The sequence below is a fragment of the Henckelia pumila genome, chromosome 3, assembly GCF_033568475.1.
Source record: "Henckelia pumila isolate YLH828 chromosome 3, ASM3356847v2, whole genome shotgun sequence".
Classification (NCBI taxonomy): Eukaryota; Viridiplantae; Streptophyta; class Magnoliopsida; order Lamiales; family Gesneriaceae; genus Henckelia; species Henckelia pumila.
This window is the reverse complement of record NC_133122.1, coordinates 52,071,811-52,096,857: the sequence shown is the minus strand read 5'-3', so window position 1 is coordinate 52,096,857 and position 25,047 is coordinate 52,071,811. Positions and strand designations below refer to the sequence as shown.

General features: G+C 33.6%; 1 protein-coding gene and 2 long non-coding RNA genes across 4 annotated transcripts; 1 reads left to right on the top strand and 2 right to left on the bottom strand.

Moving 5' to 3' along the window:
- Positions 1 to 6,038: 6,038 nt before the first annotated feature.
- On the bottom strand, positions 6,039 to 7,272 carry LOC140886812 (uncharacterized). Its single transcript, XR_012151703.1, has 3 exons — positions 7,157 to 7,272; positions 6,719 to 6,777; positions 6,039 to 6,120 (listed from the first exon to the last, which is right to left on the bottom strand). It is a non-coding gene; the product is annotated as an uncharacterized lncRNA (long non-coding RNA).
- Positions 7,273 to 8,411: 1,139 nt separating this feature from the next.
- Positions 8,412 to 10,729, bottom strand: LOC140892046 (uncharacterized). Of its 2 annotated transcripts, XR_012152711.1 has the most exons (5): positions 10,499 to 10,729; positions 10,384 to 10,412; positions 8,882 to 8,939; positions 8,733 to 8,769; positions 8,412 to 8,667 (listed from the first exon to the last, which is right to left on the bottom strand). It is a non-coding gene; the product is annotated as an uncharacterized lncRNA (long non-coding RNA). The 2 variants fall into 2 exon arrangements; XR_012152710.1 differs by lacking the exon at positions 8,733 to 8,769.
- Positions 10,730 to 21,495: 10,766 nt separating this feature from the next.
- LOC140892555 (polcalcin Ole e 3-like) lies at positions 21,496 to 24,477 on the top strand. The gene is made up of 4 exons (XM_073301482.1): positions 21,496 to 21,777; positions 22,162 to 22,341; positions 23,155 to 23,357; positions 24,371 to 24,477. The coding sequence occupies exons 1-3, from the start codon at positions 21,541 to 21,543 to the stop codon at positions 23,158 to 23,160; spliced, it is 423 nt and encodes a 140-aa protein (XP_073157583.1). The 5' UTR covers positions 21,496 to 21,540; the 3' UTR covers positions 23,161 to 23,357; positions 24,371 to 24,477.
- Positions 24,478 to 25,047: the final 570 nt, after the last annotated feature.

Genomic DNA, 25,047 nt, shown 5'->3' with positions numbered 1-25,047 from the left:
TTTTATTAAGGACGTCATTGCGATGAGGTTTACTCATTAACAATGGCTTGTTTAATTTTAAGAATATTTTGATTCATTGTTCCAATCTTTTCAAGAATATCTTCATCATTTCTTGCAAATGATAATGATCTTCTTGGTACAGACTGTTTTGTGATTTGGAGGTCATCTGAACTCCATCTTTTATAAGGATTTATTTCTTCAATGAATGTTTTTCGAGGGTGTTCAATTCTTGTAATATTTTCAAACATTCTTTCAACAAAAATAGTTGGTTTTGTTGAAATTATTCCTGTTTGAGAATTATTACTTATTGCTATACCGACAACATAGTTTATATTGATCGGATGGTTTCCTGTTAACATAAGATTATTTCTATAAAAATAATAATCTAATGTTAAAACGTCATTTATGTTTTTATAAAAAAGAGATATATTGTATTTTGGATAAATACAAAATTTCATCTTTTTGTAACATAAATTTCCTTCAATTTTCCAAGGATAGAATCCTCAAGATTACGTATCCTTTTGTCACGAACTGTGATTTCAATTGGTGTATCTATTCCTTCTCGGTAGTGACCTGATACTATTATTTCAATTCCTCCGATATGAACATATTTTAGTTCAGATCGTTCTTTTTCACTGGCTTTTGCCATGATAGTATCAATATCTTGAGTTGTTAATAACTTCAGGGTATTAGACCTTAATTCGTTATTTATTTTACAAGATCGTTCTTTTGTACGAATCGAATAATAAATTAAAATTTTCCTAGGATTAATAAAGTTTGAGATTTTACTTAATATTCCTGGTTGATTTATTATATTAGTTTTTGAACTAGAAAATCCTGTTTTCTGTATTTCAGCAAACTTACTTTGATTAAATATAATATTCAAATTATATTATTGGTTTTCTTCAGATTCATCAATCTGGCTATTTTGATTTGGAATTGTTACTTCTGTCATTTTAACAGATGATAGAACTTCTTAATTTTTTTAAGGCTATTAAAAGTCTTTTTGTTGAATCTATTTGTTCTAACAAATTCTGAAATTCTTCGAAACTATCAATTGAAGATTGACAATTTTTAAGATGTTTCAAATTGTTTTCACAATTCTCTATATCAAAATTTATATTTTGAGAATATAAATTAAAGATATTCATTTTTGTGTTTTCATATATTTTCCATTTAGTAAAAATTGTTACTTTTACTATTTTGTTTTTGTTGATCGGATTTCGATAACAAAGTTTATTCTTATTCATAACAAATTGTTATGTCTTCAATTTCTTCATTTTCAGAAATTTGTACTATCATTTTCCAGGTGCTTGAAAAATATTTTTCTTTATGATTTTTGAAATAGAGAGTTTGGAGATCTTTTATTTTATTCAAATATCGATTTATTTGACGTAAATCTTTTAGTAAGATTATTTTATCAAATAAATCTTTAATCTCAATATCTAAGGTTAATCCAGGCATTTATAATCTATTTTAACCGCTCTGATACCAGGTTGCGGAACTTTTATGAATTTTTATTCATGGTTTATAGATCTGATTTATTTATAACAGATAAAAGACTTGAATCAAATTTGGTCCCATTCATTAGTTACTGATAACTTTTCCGCTTAACTAATCAATTTCAGCTTCACAAGTTATATCTATCATTCAATTACTAATTCTGGTTCTTCTTCTCTGTTTTCATTTCGTACAGATTCATATTCAAAATCTTTGTGTGTCTCAAATCAAATCTGATCTGATATCGACAAGTCATGTCTGATCTGATATTATATACTTCAATAGTAGCATTTCAACACAAAGAAATCAGGTTTTCTTTCATCATATCCTCATAGCATTATCTCAAAATCGGCTCAATAACTGTTACAGGAATTATAATCATCAAGTGACAACATATCAAATCAAGTAGTACCGAATCAGATATTAACGTTCTGAGAATAGTCTCAATATTTGGAAAATCAACTCAGATAATCCATCAATGGACAAATGGTATAATGCAATCACATATAATCAACTCTCAGAACATCAGTAAATCAATCGATGCCACATTCTATTGAATAAATCTAAAGTCTTAATCCTGACTATAAATTTTCATTATTCCTGTAATTTCATCATATCTCTATCTTCTTCACAGATCTGAATAGATAACTGTTATTCATATCTCATACAGTGTATTCTAAAATTCTGATTAGTCTATTCGGACTATCTATTAATCAGAGTATAATATGCTGTATTCACAGATTTCAAAATATTCAGAGCTGTTGATAATCTAAAGTTCATTTTCAAAATTCGATTCATCTTCTCTGACTATACTCCCAATTCAAGGATAATATACTGTACCTCTACCTCAAAAATTACTCAAAGTCTTCGGATCATCTGTATTACAATTTAATAGTAAACCCAATGTTTCAATCTGAAACATTATTTCTTGGCTTATTGTTCATCTTGCAACGAATCTAATCACAATTCAGTGATTTGATCATACAGATAGATCATCGTATACAGTAATGTCAATCAATATGTTCATAACTACCACCTGTTTACCTCATCTATACTGTTTCATCATGGTAGTTTTCGCAAAATATTCTTTAAAATCATAATCTCGTTTCAATTTTTGGAGTTTCCAAACTATCACTAAACTCATCTGGTCAACGATTTTCAAATTTATCGGAAACTCTCTGTACGTTTAACTTAAAAAACGTACTAATTCTGTTACTTTTATTTGCTTTATCTTCTGATAAAACAATTATCGGATGAATATTGCGTTCATTGTTGTGCAATTCTTCAAATTTTGATATCTCTTTTCGGAAATATCAGGCACAATCAAATAATCAATCATAATAGAATTCATTCATGCTGATCTAAGGCTTCAATTCATATCTCAATCTAGCATTATTTACTGAATTCTCATCAGTTCAGTTTACTTTATGTGTTTCTTTTATCTTCTGAACAGTTCTTCCTTACTTCCAATAGAAAAATCATTCTGATTGGTGATATATTCGTCTGAATATTCAAACCAGAAGACACAGAAATCTGGAATCAATTCATCGGATGCCTATTTCATTCCTTATTTCTATCTCCAAAACACTGACAATTCATATCATCTAACCCAAAAATCATGGATCATAATCACATTCTTCTATCAGTTACGAGCCAACAATCTTAAAATACGCTGAAATATCATCAAAGGATCAATAATTCTCAAAATCAAAAGAAATAAATCAAGATTGAGAAAATCCCTCAATCAAGGTCATCCAAAATCAAATCTTCAGGATAACAAACTCTGCAAAGTGAAAACAACTCACTTGCATCACATAACTCAGAATGAGTAAATCACTCAGGTTCTATGAACAAAACAAGGAGAGCCATTCGAAATCAAACATTTCAAGAATTATATGTCCAATTGATGTATTCGATTCAGCATAATCAAAGAAAAGACTCATCTGTAACTGATTTTCATATCTTCATCTATCTTCTAAACCTCAAGAATAATATTCAGTTCATAATCTCATCAAGTCGATAATTCATAAATTCATCAAGTCGCTATTGAATTCTAGTTCACAACTTAAACCAAAGTCAAAAATCTTACTGGAACATATCTGCAATCTCTATGCATTGGCATACCTATCAATGCTGATTTAGATCTTGAATATATCTAGTGCATCGAATATACTGATTTCGGAATATGTCTGTAATCAAACATCATATATCAAACCGAAATCACAGAATCTTAATTCGAGATTCTATATCATATCATCATATTCATATGCACATCATGTTCTTGTTGATCTAATTCAATCGTTCCTTCTATTCATCACTTCTATTTCAATTCTCCTTTGATCAGACTATTCATACTTTTCCTCAATACTCGAGTTCTGATCAAGAACCAATTCTACTTCATTTTCACGGAATACATGCTTCCAATCAACTCAGATATGCAGGTAAACATGTACTTCGTAAAGCATAAAACATATTGATTGGTTAAATCACAAAATCAAGTGATTCAATAATCTGAAACTATCTCTAATCAGTATTTGGTTACAGTCTCATCATCTATCATGCATCTTAACCAAATATTTCACATATGAACACAATCATATTCAATTCCATTTCTTCGAATTCAGTAGTTCCAGTCTTCAGTTCAATTCACAAATTCTCTTTTCTGATACAGAGGTAATCATATAATAAGCTTCCAGCTATCATATATCTATTGCACCATTAATAAACAGGTCAAAACAAAATATATATGTTACTTGAAATTTCATTCCAAGGTACACTTTTATTCTGATCCTCTGTATACTTCTGACATGTGTTCTTCATTCGAATCTTCTTAGAATCTATGTTTCTTCAAACAGGTTCTAGCACATCTGCCTAACTATTCTTTACACTGCTTGGTTGTATATCTTCCTCCACAATGAGTGTCCTAATCTCTAACATACTATGCATTCAGAACTAGACTAATCTGTCTCGGTTCGCTAGAGTTAGAGATTTATTTTCATATCATTCACTTCATATCTATTCTAGAATAAAAATTGTAGATAAAGTTGTGAGTATCTCACATACTCTTGCATGTCTACAATTTCATTCTCCTCACTCATCATTCAGCTTCAATTCTCTTAGACAGGGCTATGTCTTTCATAAAATGTTTCAATCATCAACATTTGTTTTCAGACATATTCTTCGAATTCAAGCCATTATATAATTCACTCAATCTTGAGCTTTCTTATTATCATCTACAATTCAAAGAATCATAGTAGGCTTGAAAATTCTAATAAGGCAATCCTCAAAATTCAAAATATTCAGCGTCTAGAGGGTATATTTTTCTTTCTCATCATTTTTTTCTGTTACGGCAAAGAATTATAAACAAAATTATGTTCTAAGCACTTACCAACAATCAATATACCTCTGCCTTCTCATCATTTCTTCATCAAAATCCACCAGCTAGTTGCTAGGTTTCAAAGTTGGTATTCAATCAATCTGATCCGATATTCATCTGAATCTTTCCGATATTTGAACAACTGGTCAAGTTCTTCAAGCCAACTGTTACCTACAACATCATCTATTCATTTGCTGATATTTTGCTCTATTCAATCAGAGGTACTTCATTCTGCTGAGCAATACCGTTCTGTTCTGTTCAGTCTGACCATACCATTCTGTTCAGTCTGGCCATACTATTCTGTCAGTCTGTGGTGCTTACATCACCCAAAGAACACTGTCCTCTTCGATTCTGGGTGCTTACATCACCCGGGGAAAATCTTATAACAAAACAGTAAGAAATTCAAAAATTTACAAATCATTAAATCAGGCAGTTGAATTTCAAAGATAGATCATGCGCACATGCAATTTATCAAATCATCGAATCATCAAATTGAGTAATGCATAATCATGCAATACAATAAATGCATGTAACTCAATCTACCCCGCTCATCTTCTATCTTAGTCCAGAAACTTATGCTCTGATACCACCTGTTGTGAGGACCTCGGGTTGCTAATCTTGTCTTAGGGCAACTAATGATTAATTAAACAATTAATCAAACAATTCAAGAATAATAAATCAAGAGCAGAATTTTTTTAAAAATCCGGAGCCTCGCTCGATCGGGTAAAATCAGCCGAACGAGCGAGCAAGAAATTCATGCTCTCGGTCTGTACATATTTTTGGCCTCGCTCGATCGGGCAAAAGCAGCCGATCGAGCGAGCAAGAGAATTCATGTTTTCTGCCCAATAAAAACAGGCCTCGCTCGATCGGTGATATTCACCCGATCGAGCGGGCTCTTCTTCTTCAGAAAACTGCAGAATCCATTTTGCTGTCAAAACTAAAACCAAGTCATGATTCATCAACAAAATTCGAGTCTAAACATGTTATAAAAATCTTAAAACATGCATACATTCATACATAAAGTTCCTAACATCAAATCATGCATGTATTACATCAAATGTATAGCTCAAAAGATAAAAAAACTACAAGCTATTCAGCATAGCATAAACAAACTTCAAGTCTCAAGTTTCTTGCTAAGTTTGATGCTATCTATATACCATTCTTCATCTTAAAAACCCGAGCCCACACTTGCTACATCTCTCTCCCGAGCTATCAATGTCGTCTTTGATAAACTCCTGCCCCATCTGTTTCAATGCACACATACAAAACAAATCAACAGCCGAATAAACTCCGTGAAAAAACATTCTCAGTATAAGCAACATATCAAAAGCGTTAAATAAATCATAACGACTCTATTTAACTCGACTCAACAAATAGAGTAAATAACGCATATCTCGATTAAGAATTGATTCGTAAATCATCGTTGGCATCAAGATTCGTATCCGATCTTGACATGGATATCTATCTAACGTAGCCATTCCGGGCTAGAAAATAAGGTCACCCTCCGACCTTGGCATAGAATCAATTCATATCATCATCGTATCAAAATCATATCGACTCAAAATCAAAGATCCACTACCTGGGATGGATCGACAACATCAAAATCAAAACAAAGCAATAAATACGTATGTGATTTTGGCGGAAGAACTCAAGAAGAATCAAACTTGAGTTTCAAACTTCCTGACTCTCGATGTCGTCATTATACCTTCGTATTTCTTCGGTTGTGAACACTTCAAGTCTGAGATATATAACCACAAAATATATTTCAACTTCATTCAATCTCATCATATCCAAATCTGCTCACAATCATGGTTAGAACTTCAACCAAAAATGGTTTCAAACCTTGATCATTTCCTCTTCGTGTCGAAGCAATTTCTCGAGCTCATCAACTTCCAAATAATCTGAAATGAAGTGTTTCCAAGTTATAATTATCACTCACAGCTCAAGGAATGTCCAGCTTAATCAATCTAACTTCAAAGTTGATCAAAATCTTGAACCGACGACGTAACGGTACAAAATCGGTAACCGAAACGATATCAAATCAACTCTAACAATCTTAACTATAATATATCAGCATCATATCATCCTAAACCAACATCTCAGCACCTATACATCTCGAAATATATGCTGGAAATCGTTTCAAGTTCATTCAATAATCAATATTCAAGTCGGTCTCGATATCGAATTGTACAAACGTTGAAAAACATGATCATAACATCCAAAATCTGATCTCTGCCATAAACTGATTTCGAAAGCTAGGAGAAACATCAAGATACTTACACAAGATCGAATCCCTCTTCGCAAGGATTCCAGAACATCTTTCGGAATTGAAATCGGGCGAGCGGATCAAAAGTTACGGCGATTTGAACAATCAGAATCCAAAGAAAATATAAAGGTTCGTGGCTATGTTGTTCAATTCTGAATTCCTTCTCAATAATTCACGTATCAATCTGTTTTTTATAATTAAAATCCGATAAGTATTTCCAAAATTGCAATTTAGTCCTCAAAACTTCATCAATTGCAATTCAATCCTCGGCCTTCTTTTTAATTCAATTTCAATCCTAAATAATTTAAGAATATTAGAATTTAAATCAAAACTCTAAATATTCCCAAATTAAATATACTCAGGTTAAAATTAATTAAATTCGAATGAATCAAATAATCCCGGCCTTTTGCATTTCAGCCCTTCAACTTCGATATTTGCAAATCAGTCCCCGATCGAGTTGTATCTTCAAAATTAAACTTCTTTAATTTCCGAAACATGGAATTTAATCTTAAATCCCATAAATATTCAAATCGAATATTTATTCTTTTAATTTAAGAATTCCCGGAATTTAATTCTCAAAACCCGTAAAATTCTCAAATTAATATTTTCGACTCGGAAATTACATCTATCAGTTCCATAACTTTGCAAATCAATATTAGCCCATAATATGGAATTTAATTCTCAAATTCCATAATTAATAATTTAATATTTTCGGGTCTTACAAACCATATTGGAAAATGAAAAAAGAATAAAATCACAAGTTACAAAATCCGTTCAGGCAGTCAACCGTGATCATGTATATTAGAATCCTCGTAACAAATCTAATTTTTTTTGGGTTTTGCAATATTTGAAAGCAAGTCCAAATCAAGTACAATGTTGCCGAAAATATTTGGCTGGTAGGTTCATAGATGAACTACCTAATCTCTAAAATTGCTAGGGTTGTTCAAATTTTAGTTAAAACAGAAATAAAATTAAATCCAAATACCCAAAATCGACTTTTTTAATTCATTCAGATATAAATGTGCAAATAAAAGTTTATATAGTTAAGTTTCGAATTACATATGTCAACAAAATATTTATTACTGAGATAATCTGTATTCCTACACATTCAGGTTTAAGTACTCAAAAAGTTTGTATTTCAGTATTTCATTCATGAATGCAAAGTACCATAGATTTTGAAGTTAACTTCACACCAAAATCCAAGAAAGTGTACTTTGTACCATCGAACAAACGTCGGGGAAAATTAAAAGTAACAAGTAACAAGATATAAAGAAAGACAATAAGACTGCAACAATTGGATAGAAATAATTTAACTGGATAAACACAGTAACGCTTGGTTTCTCTTCTACAGCATAGGTAACTAACTACATTAATAGCATGACAATCTCAAAACAATGACATAATTTCAAGATCCAACTTAATCAAAATACATGCCAACTGCCAAGTTGCATTACTATTGATTATTAACATATTTTATCGAACGAAAACCACTCTTCATGCCGCCATCCATCGTCACAAGCAGCTCCTAAAACACAAAAAGGAGAAGGTAAGATTTGCAGTAATATAATCATTGATACAAAAATCACACACCTCATTAAAGCTTATCTGCGAACTTCAACGCCGGTGACTACAAAAAAGAGAACTCGCCAGTATTCTTTTGCAAATCGGATAATACTGTATTTCTAGCAGCAATCACCGAACAATTGTACCAAAAAAAAAAAAAAAGAGACAAAACCTACCGAATGACTTGACAAAGAGTCACGACCGATATGACAAAGTAGCCTAAAGCTGCGAGGCCTGAAACATAAAGAAAATAATTTTAAAAATTTAACATTGAAAAACCAAAACCAAGAGAAAACTATAAATAGAGTTAGATAATATTTGCGATAATTGTTAATATTTTATATCAATCTTGTAGATTTGAATATCATTTACTTTTGGTGGGGTCATTTGATTATCCCTTGATTGAAGGAAATCTGTTGTACATGGGGTTATTTAAAGGGCTGTACTACACTATAGAAATACACAATAGGAATTATATTTCTGTCAATACTATTTTTGCATGGTATCACAAGCCCAAGGGTTCTCTTCTCACAGATAAAATATGTCGACCAACTATGGTTGTTGGGATGGCCGATGTTAGACCAAGGATATCCTTGTGAAATTTGATTTCACTTAGTAAACTCGATCATGACGGTCGATGCATTGCTAAATTCTTGCCATTGTCGTGTCAATTTCAGGATCTGCTATGGGGGATGATGATTCGCAGTGCTAGGAATCATCATGGCCTTTACAACTTCTAGACGACTCCATCCAACTATCAACAGACGCTGGTGTCTAGCGTTAATTCTGCTTCTGTTCCTAGCATTAGCGGAATAATAATCAATTGGCAACACACTCGCACTATATACTCACCGATTCCTATCTCATCAATCGCGTACCAAGTAAAACAATTAACTTTTAAACCCCATTGGCCATGCTCAAAACAGCATATCCCTAGTTTTCCATATCTCAATCCCTTCCATTAAAAACCTTTGGGTAATATTCATCATCATGGTGATCAAGTGCTTATCAAGACAATCTTTTATAGGTTATTCTTCTACTCAAAAAGGCTATCGTTGTTATTGCCCCTGATTCATGCCAGTCTTATTCTTGATATTTTCTTTAGATACCACTGCTCCTTTCCCACCTGTACCACTCCACGACAGCTCTCAATTAAAATCATCGAATCCTGAACGAGTTTCAGAAATAGGAAGATAATTGACACTAGCACTAGAATTGGAAAATGTCTACTAGAGACTAAAAAATCTTAGGGAGATAAAAACCTAGTGAGTCCAAACCACAACCAAGAAACTGAATAGATGATAGATCCTCAGAGAAGTACTTTTCTTGACCTTGAAATTCCTATAGCAGTCAGAAAAGAGTTAAATCTTGCACACAACATCCCATATCTCCGATTTTGTCTCTTACTCAAAATTATCTCCCTCATTTCGTGATTTAACCTCGAGTCTATCTAGTTTGATGATCCCCAGGTCCAACCAAGAAGTACTAGCCAACCCTGAGTGGAAAGCGGCGGTGCTCGAGGAGATGCAAGCGGCAAATAGTTTGTACCCAGGTGCAGCGTTTTACTCAGGCGACTGCCTGGGTGGGTTCAGTCAGGCAAATAGCTGCTTTACACGATCCATTTCGAAAACATTGGTATCACATGAAAAAGGGGAAAAAAGAATGGAGTTTTGCTAACCTGAAAAGTCGCTTTTCTGCTTCGGAACTCTGTGAACACAAAACAAATCAATAGTGAGATCGTTTGCTAGATTCCTTTTGAAAGAAAGAAATAGACATCGATTATAAATACGCACGGTGGAGGAGGAGGGGCACGAACAACAATTTTCCTCGCTCCTTGTTTGCTCTCAGATAAAATTCTACGAACACCATTACTACAAACAAAATTAGTTGTTATTGATAGATCAGACAGTAAGAATATTAATAGAGAAGATTCAATTCATATCTTATCGGAGACATATTGCCCGTCGTTCTTTCTAGGGTTTCTCGTTTTTGGGGAGAGAGGGAGGAGGAACAAGACTCCACAAGAAAACAAGACCATAAAGCGAAAAAACATAATTTTTAATATTTTTTGATTTATTTATTCTCGTAATTTAAAATTGTATACCTATACGTTATGCTAACGAATCTAATCGAGACGAAAAATGATAAAATTTTAAAGTTTAAATTCGATTCGATAAAAGTATACTCGAGTTCGAGCTCGAAGCTAGATAATTTTGAATATTTTGGCTCGAACTCGGTTCAAAATAAAGTTCGAGTTCGGCTCGAAAAATTCGAACCTATTCATGAACTATTGTTCGGATATTATGGTTCAAAAAGCTCCACGTGTTCAAAAAAGTTCGAAATGTATATATATTCATTATATAATTATTATATTATATTATTTAAATATTAAGACTCGCGACCTATTCACGAACCATCGAACAAAATAATTTTGGCTCGAGCTCGGCTCAAAAAAAAGTTCGAACATGTTCAAATTCGGCTCGAGCTCGATAAGCTCGAATACAAATTTTATATTTATCAAGTGGGCTCGTAAAGCTCACGAACCGGCGCGATTCATTTGCACCCTTAGTCAAAACATCACTAAAACAATATGTTTTATAAATAAATATCTTCGCAAAAAAAATTAATATGTTTTATCAATAAAACACATTATTCTTCCATTTTCATTTAAGTTGCATTTGCATTAATAACGAAATTTAAATCGCAGTATAGTTTTCAAAACCTCAATTAGTTATTTATGAGTCATTGAAATAAATTTCAAATAAATTTAGTTATTTCAAATATTTACTTCATACCTAAATTCATTTTCTCTCGGTGAAATACAATTTTTTTAATAACATTAAAATTTTATTTATTCAATTTCAATTTCAATTTCAACATTTTAATTCCGAAATTTGAATTCTTGTAGTAAATTAATCAAAATTTGTGTGACGGATTGAAATGATCAGTGCACTAAAAATTCCCGCCTAGGCGCTAGGCGGTTGATCACCGTCTCACTTTCTTAATTACTAGGCTATGTCTTTAGGCGTTTCCGCCTAATATTTCGCCTAGACAGCGCCCAAGCCGCCTTGGTTGGCAGAAATCCGCCTAGGCGGTTACTATTTTTTATATAAAAAAATTGAAAATCCAAAACTAAAAGAGAGAGACGAGACACTAGAAATAAACACAGAAGAAAAGCAAAAGCGTAGAAAAGAAAGTCAAACAAAAAATTTAATCTCATGTTATATATGAATAGTTGATATCTATTAATACATATGTTGTTATTATTATAATAATTATTAAAATTTTATAAGAGTTTCGTACAAAAACTGACAAACATAAGACATAAAAAGTATATTTTATAGTAAAACTCATGAATATTCTAAGTTATTTATTATTTAGGTTTTTAAAAAAAACGCCTAGGCGCTAGGCGCTAGGCGGTGGGTCGCCGCCCGCCTAGCGCCTAGCGCTTTTTAGAACATTAGAAATGATCATATCTGTTCTATTTGTTTTATTTTATTAAAGTTGAGGGTTTGGTATATTAGAATGATCAACCCCTCTTTTAATTAGCCATTTAAAATATCATTTTATTTTGTAACAACTACTTATTTAAGAGAATGTCTATTTTTTTGTTCTTTATGAATATTTATTTCAAAAATGTGATTTTTTCATTATTTATTATTATTATTTATTCATTTTATAGTTAAAAATTAGACAGTAGAAAGCACGCAATGTGTGCGTCGAGATGCTAGTTTACAATGAAAATTAACAATTTTCACATAAAAGTCGTAATTTTTCATGAGTCGATTCAAATAAAAATTCATCTCATTTTTTAAATAATCGAATTTAAAATAAACTCGATAGCTAGAAAACTAGTAATTCGAGTCTGGCTTGAAATGAGCCCTCATTTGAATCAACGCTTATAATCTTGTGATTGAACATAAAATAATAAAAACTATTATTTTTATTATAATATACAACCTGAATATGAAGTGTAAATAACAGAAGATTCAATTATCATTCTATTTATTGAGATGTAATGAAACAATAAAGATGCATGAGACGGTGAGGTCGAGTCATGAAAATTATATTTTCTCAAAATATAAATGCATGGAATGAACCAATAAGCAAGTCGATATTATTTATTTTGAATATCGGCTTGCTATGAAGCATAGAAAATGGGCTTGGCTTTGAAGACCGAGACGCTTCCCGCCAAAAAGCCCATATTTAGATCTTGTGTGGTATAAAAGCCGAAAATTTTTAAATTGTTTTTTTTTGTAATTTGTAATGTGTTGGGATGGACTTTTAGATCTTTAAAAAAATATTTATTTAAATTAAAATAGAATATTTTTTTAAAAAAGATCAATATTTAATTTAAATTTTGATCGAACGTGTGTCAATATAACCAAAAATCATTCCTATGTGTCATAGAACATCGAGGGTAATTTGGTAAAATCAGTTGAGAAAGTGTGTCAATCGACTTACAAAACAGAGCTACTTTTTCCCGTCAACCCATTTGTAATCTGAAAGTGGTTTTTCTTCCCCGACAAGTTTATCGTTTCAAATAACTCAAAGTTTCCCAGGCATGGCTGGAGTTCTCAACATAGTTTTGGATGTGATCGAGAAAATCAACACTGTTTTGCAATGCATTAATCACGTTGCAACATGCCTAAGCTCATTGGTGGCACTCTAATACTGGTGTAGCAAGAGGAGACAAGGTAACGCACCGAAGACAAAAACCGCAAGGTTATTTGAAGATGGAAAGTTGGAAACGCAATGGGGATGGAGACCGAGCCGAACAAGGCAGAGGCGAATGTATCACCGTAGACTGCAAATGCAAACGTACTGGAAGCAAACGAGGAAATAACGATTGTCACTGAAGAGTATCGTACGTCACAAATCTAAGATACCAAGAAATAAGGAACACATCTATTGAATTTTTTTTTATTTTTTTGAATTGATTGATTATTTGCAAATGTTCATACTATAGTGCAAGAATGATAACTGGGCGGGTCTGGGGCGGGTTTGACCAAATTCGTTATTGTCGTTGCACATTTGTTGCTTTGTATTCTCTATAACAATTGACTTGTGCTATATTTTTGTTTGTGTCCTTAGACTATGCAGTGGAAATGTAAAATCTCGTGAAGAACTAATGCTTGCAGATATTGTGTTATTATGCTTCTGTTATGTTAGTTGGTGCATGAAATTTGGTATAATGTATTGCTTTATATGATTCATATTCGTTAAAAAAATTATAAAGTTCATATGGTTTGCTTTATAAGGCATTATCATTAATGGTTTCATATTATTGAAGAACGTCGATCTCCTTGATTGTTTTTCGACCTAATAGCATCATGTACTCGATTAAATTGCATCTTGGAAGTGTTTTACAAATTGTTCTGTTGATCTGTTGCATCAATTACTAGGCAAGACATTATATTCTGAATCTTATTCAACGGCAAGCACTCCACCTATAGAGTAAGTATGTGAAATCAACTAATTCTTGTCGAAAATGATGAGTATCCCAGCTTCGGAAATGATGACTCTCGCTTGGAAAAAGTTCGAGAAAGTGAGTGTTTTTCTACTCCAAGAAAACTTCCATAAGATGCTTGTAAATATCAGTGCCTATTGTTGTGGTGTGACTTTTTATGTTATGGTTGTCGATAAAATTTTGAATAAACAAGTCTCATTTTCAAAATATTTTATGGAATAAATTCAAAGTATTGATAATACGTTGGTGAGAAATTTTCTTCATGTATGTCTGTGTTGTAGTGCCTTATATTTAAATATAAAATTTTGAATTTATTTTTCAAAAGAATACGAAGAAGAAATTAGGATCCCCCTACTGCGGGGGATCCCACAATAGGGGTGATGTGGTTTCCTTTTCACATACATTTCCTTTATTTTTTTTTAATGTTTTTGTTTTTTTTATTTTCTAATTTTTTAAATTTTATTAATTATTGAAAAGTATCTTGGCTTCTTTTTTATGTATTCAATTTTTTTTGTTATAATTTATGCTTTTATAATATATAATTATGCACCAATTTCATAGATATTTTGGTCATTTTTATTGGCTGATAAAAATGCAATTTCATAAATAAATTTATTATATTCTATTTTTTAAATAAATGTTATTTTTTATAAGTAATTAATCAAAAATATGTATTAGATACATCTCCATTGAAATTAATGACTTCAATAAATATAAAAAAAATCAAGTGACATTTACATTAAATAGTGATAAAAATTATTTAAAAAACACTTTATTTTTTATGAATGGTTTTTTTCCGCATAAAATTTTTTACATATCAAAGTTTTTTCCTTTCTAATATCTCGAAGAAGGAAAATCAAAACTTTCACCCTCGAGTACTTGACAGAAATAATTTGACTGATTACCGGAGTCTTAGGAGCAATCGTTGCCTTGCTCATAATATTGCCCTACGTTCGTGGTCAAAAAAGAAAAGATGATAACACCAACACTGTGATGCCGCCTAGACAGATCCAAGAATTAAAGTTAAGATAGGTTTGATTTTTAGTACTCGTATTTTTCTTTTGTCAAAATATTTTAGTATGTTTTTTTTATTTTGTAAAAAATAATAAATTTAGAAAACAAAATAAAAAAAATTCCGCTGCCATACAATTATAAGAAAATTGGACATGTAAAAGATCAAAAAAAATTGAACTTTATTATATAATAGAGTTGCCTTCTTTATTGTAAATTTTCAAAAAAATTTGAATTGGAAAAAAAATCCAAAAACAGACGAGTTGAACATGTGAAAATAGAGAAGAAAAAATAAATAAAACGTAAAACATAAAAATCTTATACTACTTAACCAAAATATTTTTAAAAAATAAAAAATAGAAAATTAGAAAATAAAAACCCAAAAACATTAAAAAACAAAAAAAGAAAGCTATACTGTAGAAACCGTTTGCTCCAATAGCCCCTACATTGGGATCCCCTATAGTAGGGATCCTTTTTTTGCGAGGAAAGAGGAGCTCATTCTAACACTCCTTAAAAGAAAATGAAATTTTTCTAGGGTTTTGAGAGTTTTTCGGTCAAAGGTTTGAAAATGACAAAAGCTTTGGGACATATGACCGAGAAAGACTTTGGGACGACGGCAGAAGCGGCTTTGACAATGAAGAGCATCCCAGCATTGGGTCCAATGACTATATCATGGAAAATTTTCGAGAAAGTGAACGATTTTATTATGCAAGAAAAATTTAATAAGATTCTTTTAAATGCCCGTGCCTGTTGCAGTGGTACGGTCCTTTTTGTTATGGTTGCCGATAACATTCCAAAGAAACAAATTTCTCTTTTAAAATCTATTCTGGAATGTATTCAAATTATTCATAATACGTTAGTAAGAAATTTTTTTAACGTATGTGTTGGAGTCTTTGTTTGTGTCCCGCATCGGTTGGCTAAATAACATGTGAACTATTTATATCGACAAATGCAACCTCACCTCTTGAGCTAGATTTTGGGGTGAGTTAGGTACAAGTCAATTTCTTATCATGGTATCATAGCCCGGGTTCCACCGTTATAATTGGATGACTCATAGTTGGCCTCACCCGTCCCACAGTTGGCCACCCGTTAATATCTCCACGCTCAAGTAGTTTCATTCTTAAGAATGACAGGGGTGTGTCGGTGTCTTTGTTTGTGTCCCACATCGATTGACTAAATAACATGGAAATTTGTTATATAGACAAGGAAAATCCTCGCCTTTTGAGCTAGCTTTTGGGATGAGTTACGTCCAAGTTAATTTCTTGACATTATGTATGTGTTATTGTGCCTTATATTTAACTATAAATTTCTTGGATTTATTATTCAGTGGGATGACATTGAGAAAAAGGGGGAGAAAGGGAACTCGTTCTTACTTTCCTCAAAATAAAATGAAATTTTTAGGGTTTTGAAAAGTGTCTCGGCCAAAGGTTTCAAAATTACGAGAGCTTTGGGACATATGACTGAGAAAGAATCTGGGACGGCGGCGAAAACCGTTTTGAAAATGACGAGCATCCCAGCTTCAGGACCGATGACTCTGGCTTGGCAAAGGTTGGATAAAGTGAACGATTTTCTTCTGCAAGAAAAAATCCATAAGATGCTTGTAAATGATATTGCATGTTTCTATGGTGTGACCCTTTCTGTTATGGTTGCAGATAAAATTCCGAAGAAAAAAGTTTCACTTTAGAATCTATTATGGAATGCATTAAAAAAAATTAATAATACGTTGGTAAGAAATTTTCTTAACGTATGTCTGTGTTGTTTTCTTTATATTTAAATATTAAATTCTTGGATTTATTTTTCAGAAGGGTGACAATGAGAAGAAGGGGGAGTTCATTCTAACTCTCCTCAAAAGAAAATGAAATTTTTAGGGTTTTGAAGAGTGTCTCGGCCGAAGGTTTCAATATAACGAGAGCTTTGGGACATATGGCTGAGAAAGACTCTGGGATGACGACAGAAGCAGCTTCGAAAATGACGAGAATCCCAGCTTCGGGAATGATGACTCTTGCTTGGCAAAGGTTCAAGAAAGTGAAAGATTTTTTACTCCAAGAAAACTTCCATAAGATGCTTGTAAATACCGGTGCCTGTTTTTGTGGAGTGACCCTTTTTGTTAAATGTCGATAAAATTTTGAAGAAACAAGTCTCACTCTTAGGCGGGCCTAGGTGGAGGAGATCATTCTAACTCTTCTCAATAAAAAATGATTTTTTTTAGAGTTTCGAAGAGTTTTTCGACCCAAGGTTTGAAAATGATGAGAGCTTTGGGACATATGGCCGAGAAAGACTTTGGGACGGTGACGGAAGCAGCTTCGAATATGACGAGCATCCCAGCTTCGGGACTGATGACTCTGGCTTGGCAAAGGTTGGATAAATTGGACGATTTTTTCTTTGCAAGACAACGTCCATAAGATGCTTGTAAATGATGTTGCGTGTTGTTATAGTGTGGCCCTTTCTGTTATGATTGCCGATAAAATTCTGAAGAAACAAGTCTTACTCTTAGAATATATTTTGGAATGCATTCAAAGTATTGATAATATGTTGATAAGAAATTTTATTAATGTATGTATGTGTTGTTATTTATATTTACATATAAAATTCTTAAATTTTGTTAAGGGTGACGGCGAAAAGAAAGAGGAGAAGGGGAACTCATTCTAACTCTTTCTTTAAAAAAATGAAAATTTTAAGGTTTTGAAGAGTGTCTTGGCCAAATGTTTGAAAATGACGAGAGATTAGGGACATATGGCCGAGAAAGACTCTGGGATAGCGGCTGAAGCAACTTCGAAAATGACAAGCATCCTAAATGTAGTGACCCATACCCAAGTATGATGATTAAAGAATTAAACATAATTAATTTTCCTAATTTCGACAGTCCGAAGTAGAGGATCGGAGGATCCGAATTAAGAAGAGTTCGAAAACTACGATCAGGGATCAGAAGCTCCAAAGGAGTTCGGACGATCCGATCGGAGTTCGGAGGCTCCGAAATCTAGCAGCCAGCTGTCCAAAATATTACTTCATTGGTGACGTCACTAAGGGACGTTCGGACACTCCGAAAGTGGATCGGAGGCTCCGAACTGATGTCGGCAGGCGTCCTCTAGAAGCTAGACATGTGTATGGCAAGGAGAGTTCGGACGAAGGGATCGGACGGTCCGAACTGGATTGGAGGCTCCGAATCCGAGATCGGACTCTCCGATCTCCGTCTATATAAAGGGGGTTCCGAGGCTCATTTCATTTGCACCGAGCCCTTTTCTTCTCTCTTCTTCTTCAAGCTAGTTTTAGGCTTTCTAGGCGTCCTATCAACGAGCCTAAAGTGGCTAGGCGCTACAGGACTAGTAGCGGAGTTGTGCCTAAGTTTTGAGGCAGTCGTCATCAGTGGGCTGACGACGGACGCATGTATAACTTTGGCTTCCTAAAAATATTTAGACGTATGGAATAGCTTAGTTAAGGCTTTTGGAGCTTAAACAGTTATGCATGGGTATTTGCATTATAGACGCGGTAGTGCGGACTTGTAGGCGTGGGATCTAGACTGGTGTGCTAGGGTTGGCCTGCAGTGTTAGAGGTACATAAGTACTGACCGAGATAGCCGTCATGATATATATGCATATATGTTGCATCAGTATGTGCTATGTGTTATCCATGTTTTACTACTTTAGCACATACATACTTTTACATTGGACTGCATCTCGTGAGAGATGAGTCATTGACATTTGACAGTCTCCATAGAGAACTTGTATCTAGAGATGTCAAAATGGGCTAGGCCCATCGGGTTGCCCTGTTCCGTCATACAAAATTTGTGGGTTGGGTTGACAATTTCCCAACTCGCGTAAAAGGTGGGCACGGCCCCTCCTAATGGTGGGTTGTGGTGGGTTGCGGGTTGGCCCACAAAAACTCGCCAATTTACACGTGATCCCGTCGGGTTGGCCCGTCCCGCCACCTAAAATAGGTGGGTTGGGTTGGTATTTTTCCGCCCCGCCTAAAAGATGTACTGACCAGCCCCACCCTCCTAATGGTGGGTTACGACGGGTTGTGGGACCTTCCGCCCCGCTGGCCCGTTTTGACACCTCTACTTGTATCTCATTATGGACTCGGGTCAGGCATTGTCAATTTTCATGTGAGTCTGTTATCCTGTTTTGGATTCAGGTCAGGTTTGGGGAGGCTCAGCCCCTAATTATAGAATATAAGAGTACCCCGTGGAGTCGCTCTTTTAGCACGGTACTGTGTATTCATGGCGCCCCTGAGCAGACTATTTTACCCTTGTTTTTTATGTACACATATTTGTTTATATATCATTGCTTATGTATTGAGTGTAGTGTTCACGCCCCTGTGTTTGGTGTTTTTGGGATACCTTCTTGCGGGGCAGGTTTGAGGCTGGACGGTTCAGGAGGTTCGCACCAGGATTGAGGCCGGTGCCAGTTTCAGTGAGAGTTTAGTGGTAGGGATTGATACCCTAAAACTTTCGATCTGATTGTATAAGAATATTATACATTTTTATTGTCGTCGGTTGTATTCTGCCGATTAGATTTGTTATATATTAATTTATCCGCTCTTTACGCTTTAAATTACTGCATGCGCTAATTAACTCTGATTAAGTAGTGGATCCAGGTAGGATCGGTGCACTAGCTCCAAGACAGATGACTCTGGTATGACAAAGGTTTTAGAAAGTGAACAATTTACTTCAGCAAGACAACGTCCGTAAGATTCTTGTAAATGTTGGTGTTTATTGTTGTGGTGTGACTTTTTTTGTTATGGTTGTTCATACAATTCCGAAGAAACAAGTTTCACTCTTAAAATCTATTCTGGAATGTATTTAAATTATTGATAATTCGTTGGTAAGAATTTTTTTAACGTGTGTTTGTGTTGTTGTGCTTTATATTTAAATATAAAAATCTTGGTTTTGGTGTCGGTAAGAAACAAGATTTTGTATTGATTTGGTGTTGAAGAAAAACAAACGATTTGTCTGTTATTTTAATATGGTGAATTTTTGATGCGTTTTCAATAATATATAATATGATTGATTAAAATATATCTATGATACACAGTTTAATCAAATGTTTAATCATGAATATCTAATAAGTTGACATTTAAACTGTTGTGTTCTATTCGATTTTTAAAAATTATTCATAGACTCAATCTACCACAAGTTCACTAATCAAAAACTCCGAAACTCTCTCAACCAAATTTAAGAAATAAACCAGTATAAGATAAGCATCTCAACTGATCGCACAATTCATTCATATAAACGGTAAATAAATTCAAATAAAAACGACTCAAGAATTACGTGGTTCGGCTGGTTATCCACGCTTACTCCACGGGAGAACAAATCGCAACCATTTTATTATTGATCTCAAACTGGAAATTCAGTTTCGCTTAATACAATACAAGCAAGAAACAACGCAAATATAGATTCACAATCAAGTTCTGATCTTCCTTGATTTCTCTCTATTAATCGGGTCTCTGTTTTTCCTTGTATTTTTTATTAGTCGAGCTCTCAGTTTTAGTCGAGCTTACATACTCTACTATGTGTTTCAGTTGAGGTCAGTTGACTGCTTTAAATAAGACTATAGTCTCTCCTTTTCTCCAAGCCACCAGCCCTGTAATGATTTTCCTTCAATCTCCACCGGTTGGTCTGATCACCTTATAGCCCATTTAACAACCCTACTTTTCCGGCCCAATCCTTAATTACTTTCTTGGCCCAACACCGTCTGGTCCAACTCTTGTGTGTGATTTCAGAAATTTTAGGCCCAAACTGTTAGAAACATATTATAACCAAGGTTCTAAAAAGCGTGAAGCGCGTCAAAGCGTGAAGGTCAAGCTTCAAGTTTTTCAAGCTTAAGCGAGCTTAGAACGAGCTTAAACGTGAAAAAATGTTTTTAATTTTTATTATAATTTTAATTATTTTAAGACAAACATTAAATAAAAGGTTAGATTAACCATAAATATATGATTTAATAGATAATTCAAATTCTAAACTATAAATATACATATTTATAAAAATGTTTTTATTTTAAAAAATAAATAAAATTTTTCGTTCTAAAAAGCGGTCGCTTAATCGAGCTTAAGCGTGTTAAAGCTTAAGCGAAAATAAGCGTCGCTTAAACGAGCTTTTTAAAATATTGATTATAACACAAACACCTCAAATTCAACCATTATTTTACACCCATTACTTTACACCTTTAATTATGTCCGCATATAGATTTCCACTTCATGGACGAAATACATGGATGACCAATACCACATTTCTGCCAAGTTAAAAGCGTTACCATATCCTTCTCATTATAACCCAAACACTACACATTATTTCATTCTTAACTTTTTAAACAACATATCTCCAAGAACCTAGCTACAAAGATTAACCACTCAAAAATGGCAGATGATCCTCAAGACGTAGCCGACCGCGAGCGAATTTTCAAGCGTTTTGATGCCAACGGTGATGGCAAAGTCTCGTCTTCCGAGCTTGGAGACGTCTTGAAAACCCTTGGATCGGTGACCACCGAGGAAGTTCAGCGCATGATGGCCGAAATCGACACCGACGGAGACGGGTTCATTTCTTTTGAAGAATTCGTCGATTTTGCCAAGGCGAATAGGGGGCTTGTGAAAGATGTAGCCAAGTTATTCTAGTTCTTTATTGTTTCTGTACTAAAAAATTGATATTTCATGCGATTAACTAGCGTATTATAATCAATTAAGGTCTCGAAAGTTATATGTCTTGTACTCATGTTTAGTTATATGGTAGCTAAGATATGATGTTGTATAATATATTTTTTTTATCTGTTTGACGGATAAGTCGATGTTGGGCTCAGGGTACTACTCTGAGCCAGTCATCGTTTGACACGGGGTGGCCTGTTTTAAAAAACGAAAAAACAAATTTTGTTAAATGTTTATAGATCCACCCCAACCATGGTTAAAACAAGCCGCCCAAAAAATTGAATGTATTTTCTTCTACCGCGCAAAACACAATCCCAATAATAGACAATTTTTCTACAGACCCAAAAATTCTTCCAATCCCCAAACAATCGAGCCACCATCACCAATGACTTTGTTGCCGAAGCTGCCGCCGCCACCCGTCGTAGCACTCCGTCGCCCCCGCCCGCCACTTCCGCCTTCTGTCTCTCCATCGACGTCGTCCATCACTCCTTCACTGTGTCGCTGCCAACGGAGATAGATGTAAGATCACAAAACAAATAGAAATGGGCCGGTTTATATGGAGATACCCGATTGAAATTAATTCTTAGGATTTATATTTGGATATTTTTTTTTTCTGGAGATCTATGGTTTTTTCTTGGGATTAAATATTTAGTGTTTTTCTTAACACGACTGGAGTTGGCTATTACTCGTGTTACAAGTTCGTACATTGTAAAATCACACGTCAATATCACGTTTTTATCATTTTAAGATTAAGATATAGAATCTGGAATTCAGATAACATTTTATCTGAGATTTTGATTGGGCTATGTATGTACGTGTTTTTTTTCTGGAAAACACAATAGGTTTACATAGATACAGGGAGACTTAGCAATGTGAAGCAAACAAATTGAATTCTGGTGAAAGCAAGCTAATGAAATGGTTTAATTATTTTGGAACCCCCTTGGATGTTAAACTTCACCTAAGGTCTCCTTTGTAAATTTAGAAGCAATTTACTCATCATCGTTGAAAGTAAACTTTCAGATTTTGACTACTGTTTTAGATATGCCTAGCATGTTAATTATTGGTTTTGCTTCATTGATCAATTTGCATTTAACATTGAAATGTTTGGTTGACTCGACATTAATTTGATTTTAGCTTCAGCTAGAAATCTTTGCAAACAAGTAATGGAGAAACTATGATTTATGACACTTTTTTTTAATTTTATTTTTACAATTGAAGCATCAGTTAAGTAAATTCTTATAACTTTGTTTATTGGACAAATTATCTCTCTTTATTTACTTTGAATAATTATTATTCTTATTTACATTTTAATCATTTTTCTTTTAATTATAGATTTGATGGGAGACAACATTGAAGAGGTTGAAGTTGCAAATTCAGAATATTCAATTTCTGAAAATGTTGAGGAATTATCTATCAACTCCATTGTAGATCAATTGAAGAGTAAACTACTTGTTGGTCAAGTAGTCAAAAGCGTTGAAGATGTGTATTTACTCTATTGCAATTATGCGCATGCTAAAGGGTTCAGCGTTCAAAAGGTGATCAGCTACATTCCTGGCACTACTGAATTACAATCTAAAGAGTTTGAGTGTTCATGTTAAGGTAGTAAAGATGAAAAACGCTTGAATGAAAAAGTTCCTGTTTACTTGAGGTAGATCGTTTGCAATTTTTATAGTTGTTTTAGTTGCTGGAATTTTGTGAGAACTAGTTTCTTGTGTTAGCTTTGGTGTTTTTTCGGAGAAGATATGTGACTCTCTTTCCTTTTGATTTTACTTGATCTCCTATTTGCTGCATTTGTTTCTTCATAATTGTTTTGGTTGCTGAAATTTTGTTGAAACTAGTTGGTTGTGTTAACTTTGATATTTTTTGGAGAAGATATTTGAATATGAGATTATGTGACTATCTTTCCTTTGATTATACTTCTCCTTTTTGCTGCATTTGTTTCTTCATAATTGTTTTAGTTGCTTGAATTTAGTTGGACCTAGTTGGTTGCGTTAGTTGCTGGAATTATGTGACTTTCTTCCCTTAACTTGATGGAAACTATGGTTGTGTTAATATGGTTTTAACTGATTTAACCATGATTTGACTTTCTTTCTTTTGCTTGCGTTAAGCTGGTTTCGAAGGTCTTACGGAAACTAAGCTGTGCAACAAATATTGAAACTTGGCTCGAATTTTCAGACAAGATATTTGAATCTGAAATTTTGTGAATCTGACAAGTTAGCTTTGGTGTTTTTTCGGACAAGATATTTGAATCTGAATTTTTTTGAATTTATTTCTTTTGATTTGAGTTGATCTCCCATTTGCTGTGTTAGTTTTTTTCAAAGTTGTTGGAACTCATTTGTCGGTATTTTGTTGGAGTTAGTCGTTTTATTTTGTGGGCAGTTCATGTCCTTCGAGCCCATATAAACTAAAGCTGTTTTGATGGTCTTATGGAACTAAGTTGTGCAAAAAATGTTGAAACTTGGCTCGAATTTTCAGAACTAATGTCAATGTGGAGGGAGATGGTTTTTCTTGATTGAATCATAACCTGTATTTTCTAATGTCAATGTAGAGCCACTGGCTGCGGCTTGTGCGTAACGGATTTTGGAGGCTTTGCTAATAATCTTGTGCAGATGTGATGGAAGAAAATGAGATGGGGTCTGCGCTCGTACTGTTCCGGAAGACTGGAATCAAATTTCTGTTCTGGAATTTAATTTCATAAATTAGTTGGAATTGTATGAATTTGTTATGCAATCCAAATATCTGTTCTGGAATCCCACTTTCTTTTCTGGATTTTATTTTTCATAAATTAGCTGGAACTGTATCGCATTATATTACTCCAAATTTTGTTCACGAATTTCCAATGAAACAAATTCTAGACTTTTTCCTGTTCTTGTTTTTGAATTTTAGTTTTCATAATATTTAGTGAGATTATACATTTCCAACAATTCTGGACTAAAGAATATATTTTCTCTCCTAAAATAAAATTAAGATACATCATTACTAGTTTAATGTATAAAGGAGAAAACCTAATATTTTACAAAAATGTGAGAGAAATCTTTGTCCATGTATCACCGATACTTGGCATGTGTAACATTTTTACGTAGCATTAGTCCCTTGGATGGCATGTGTAACATTTTTACGTAGCATTAGTCCCTTGGATCGAGTGACCTCTCTAATCATGCACTAGAGTAAATAGTTAGTGCAAGCCCTTAAATAGCATAAAAGTGAGAATGGAGTGAACATGCA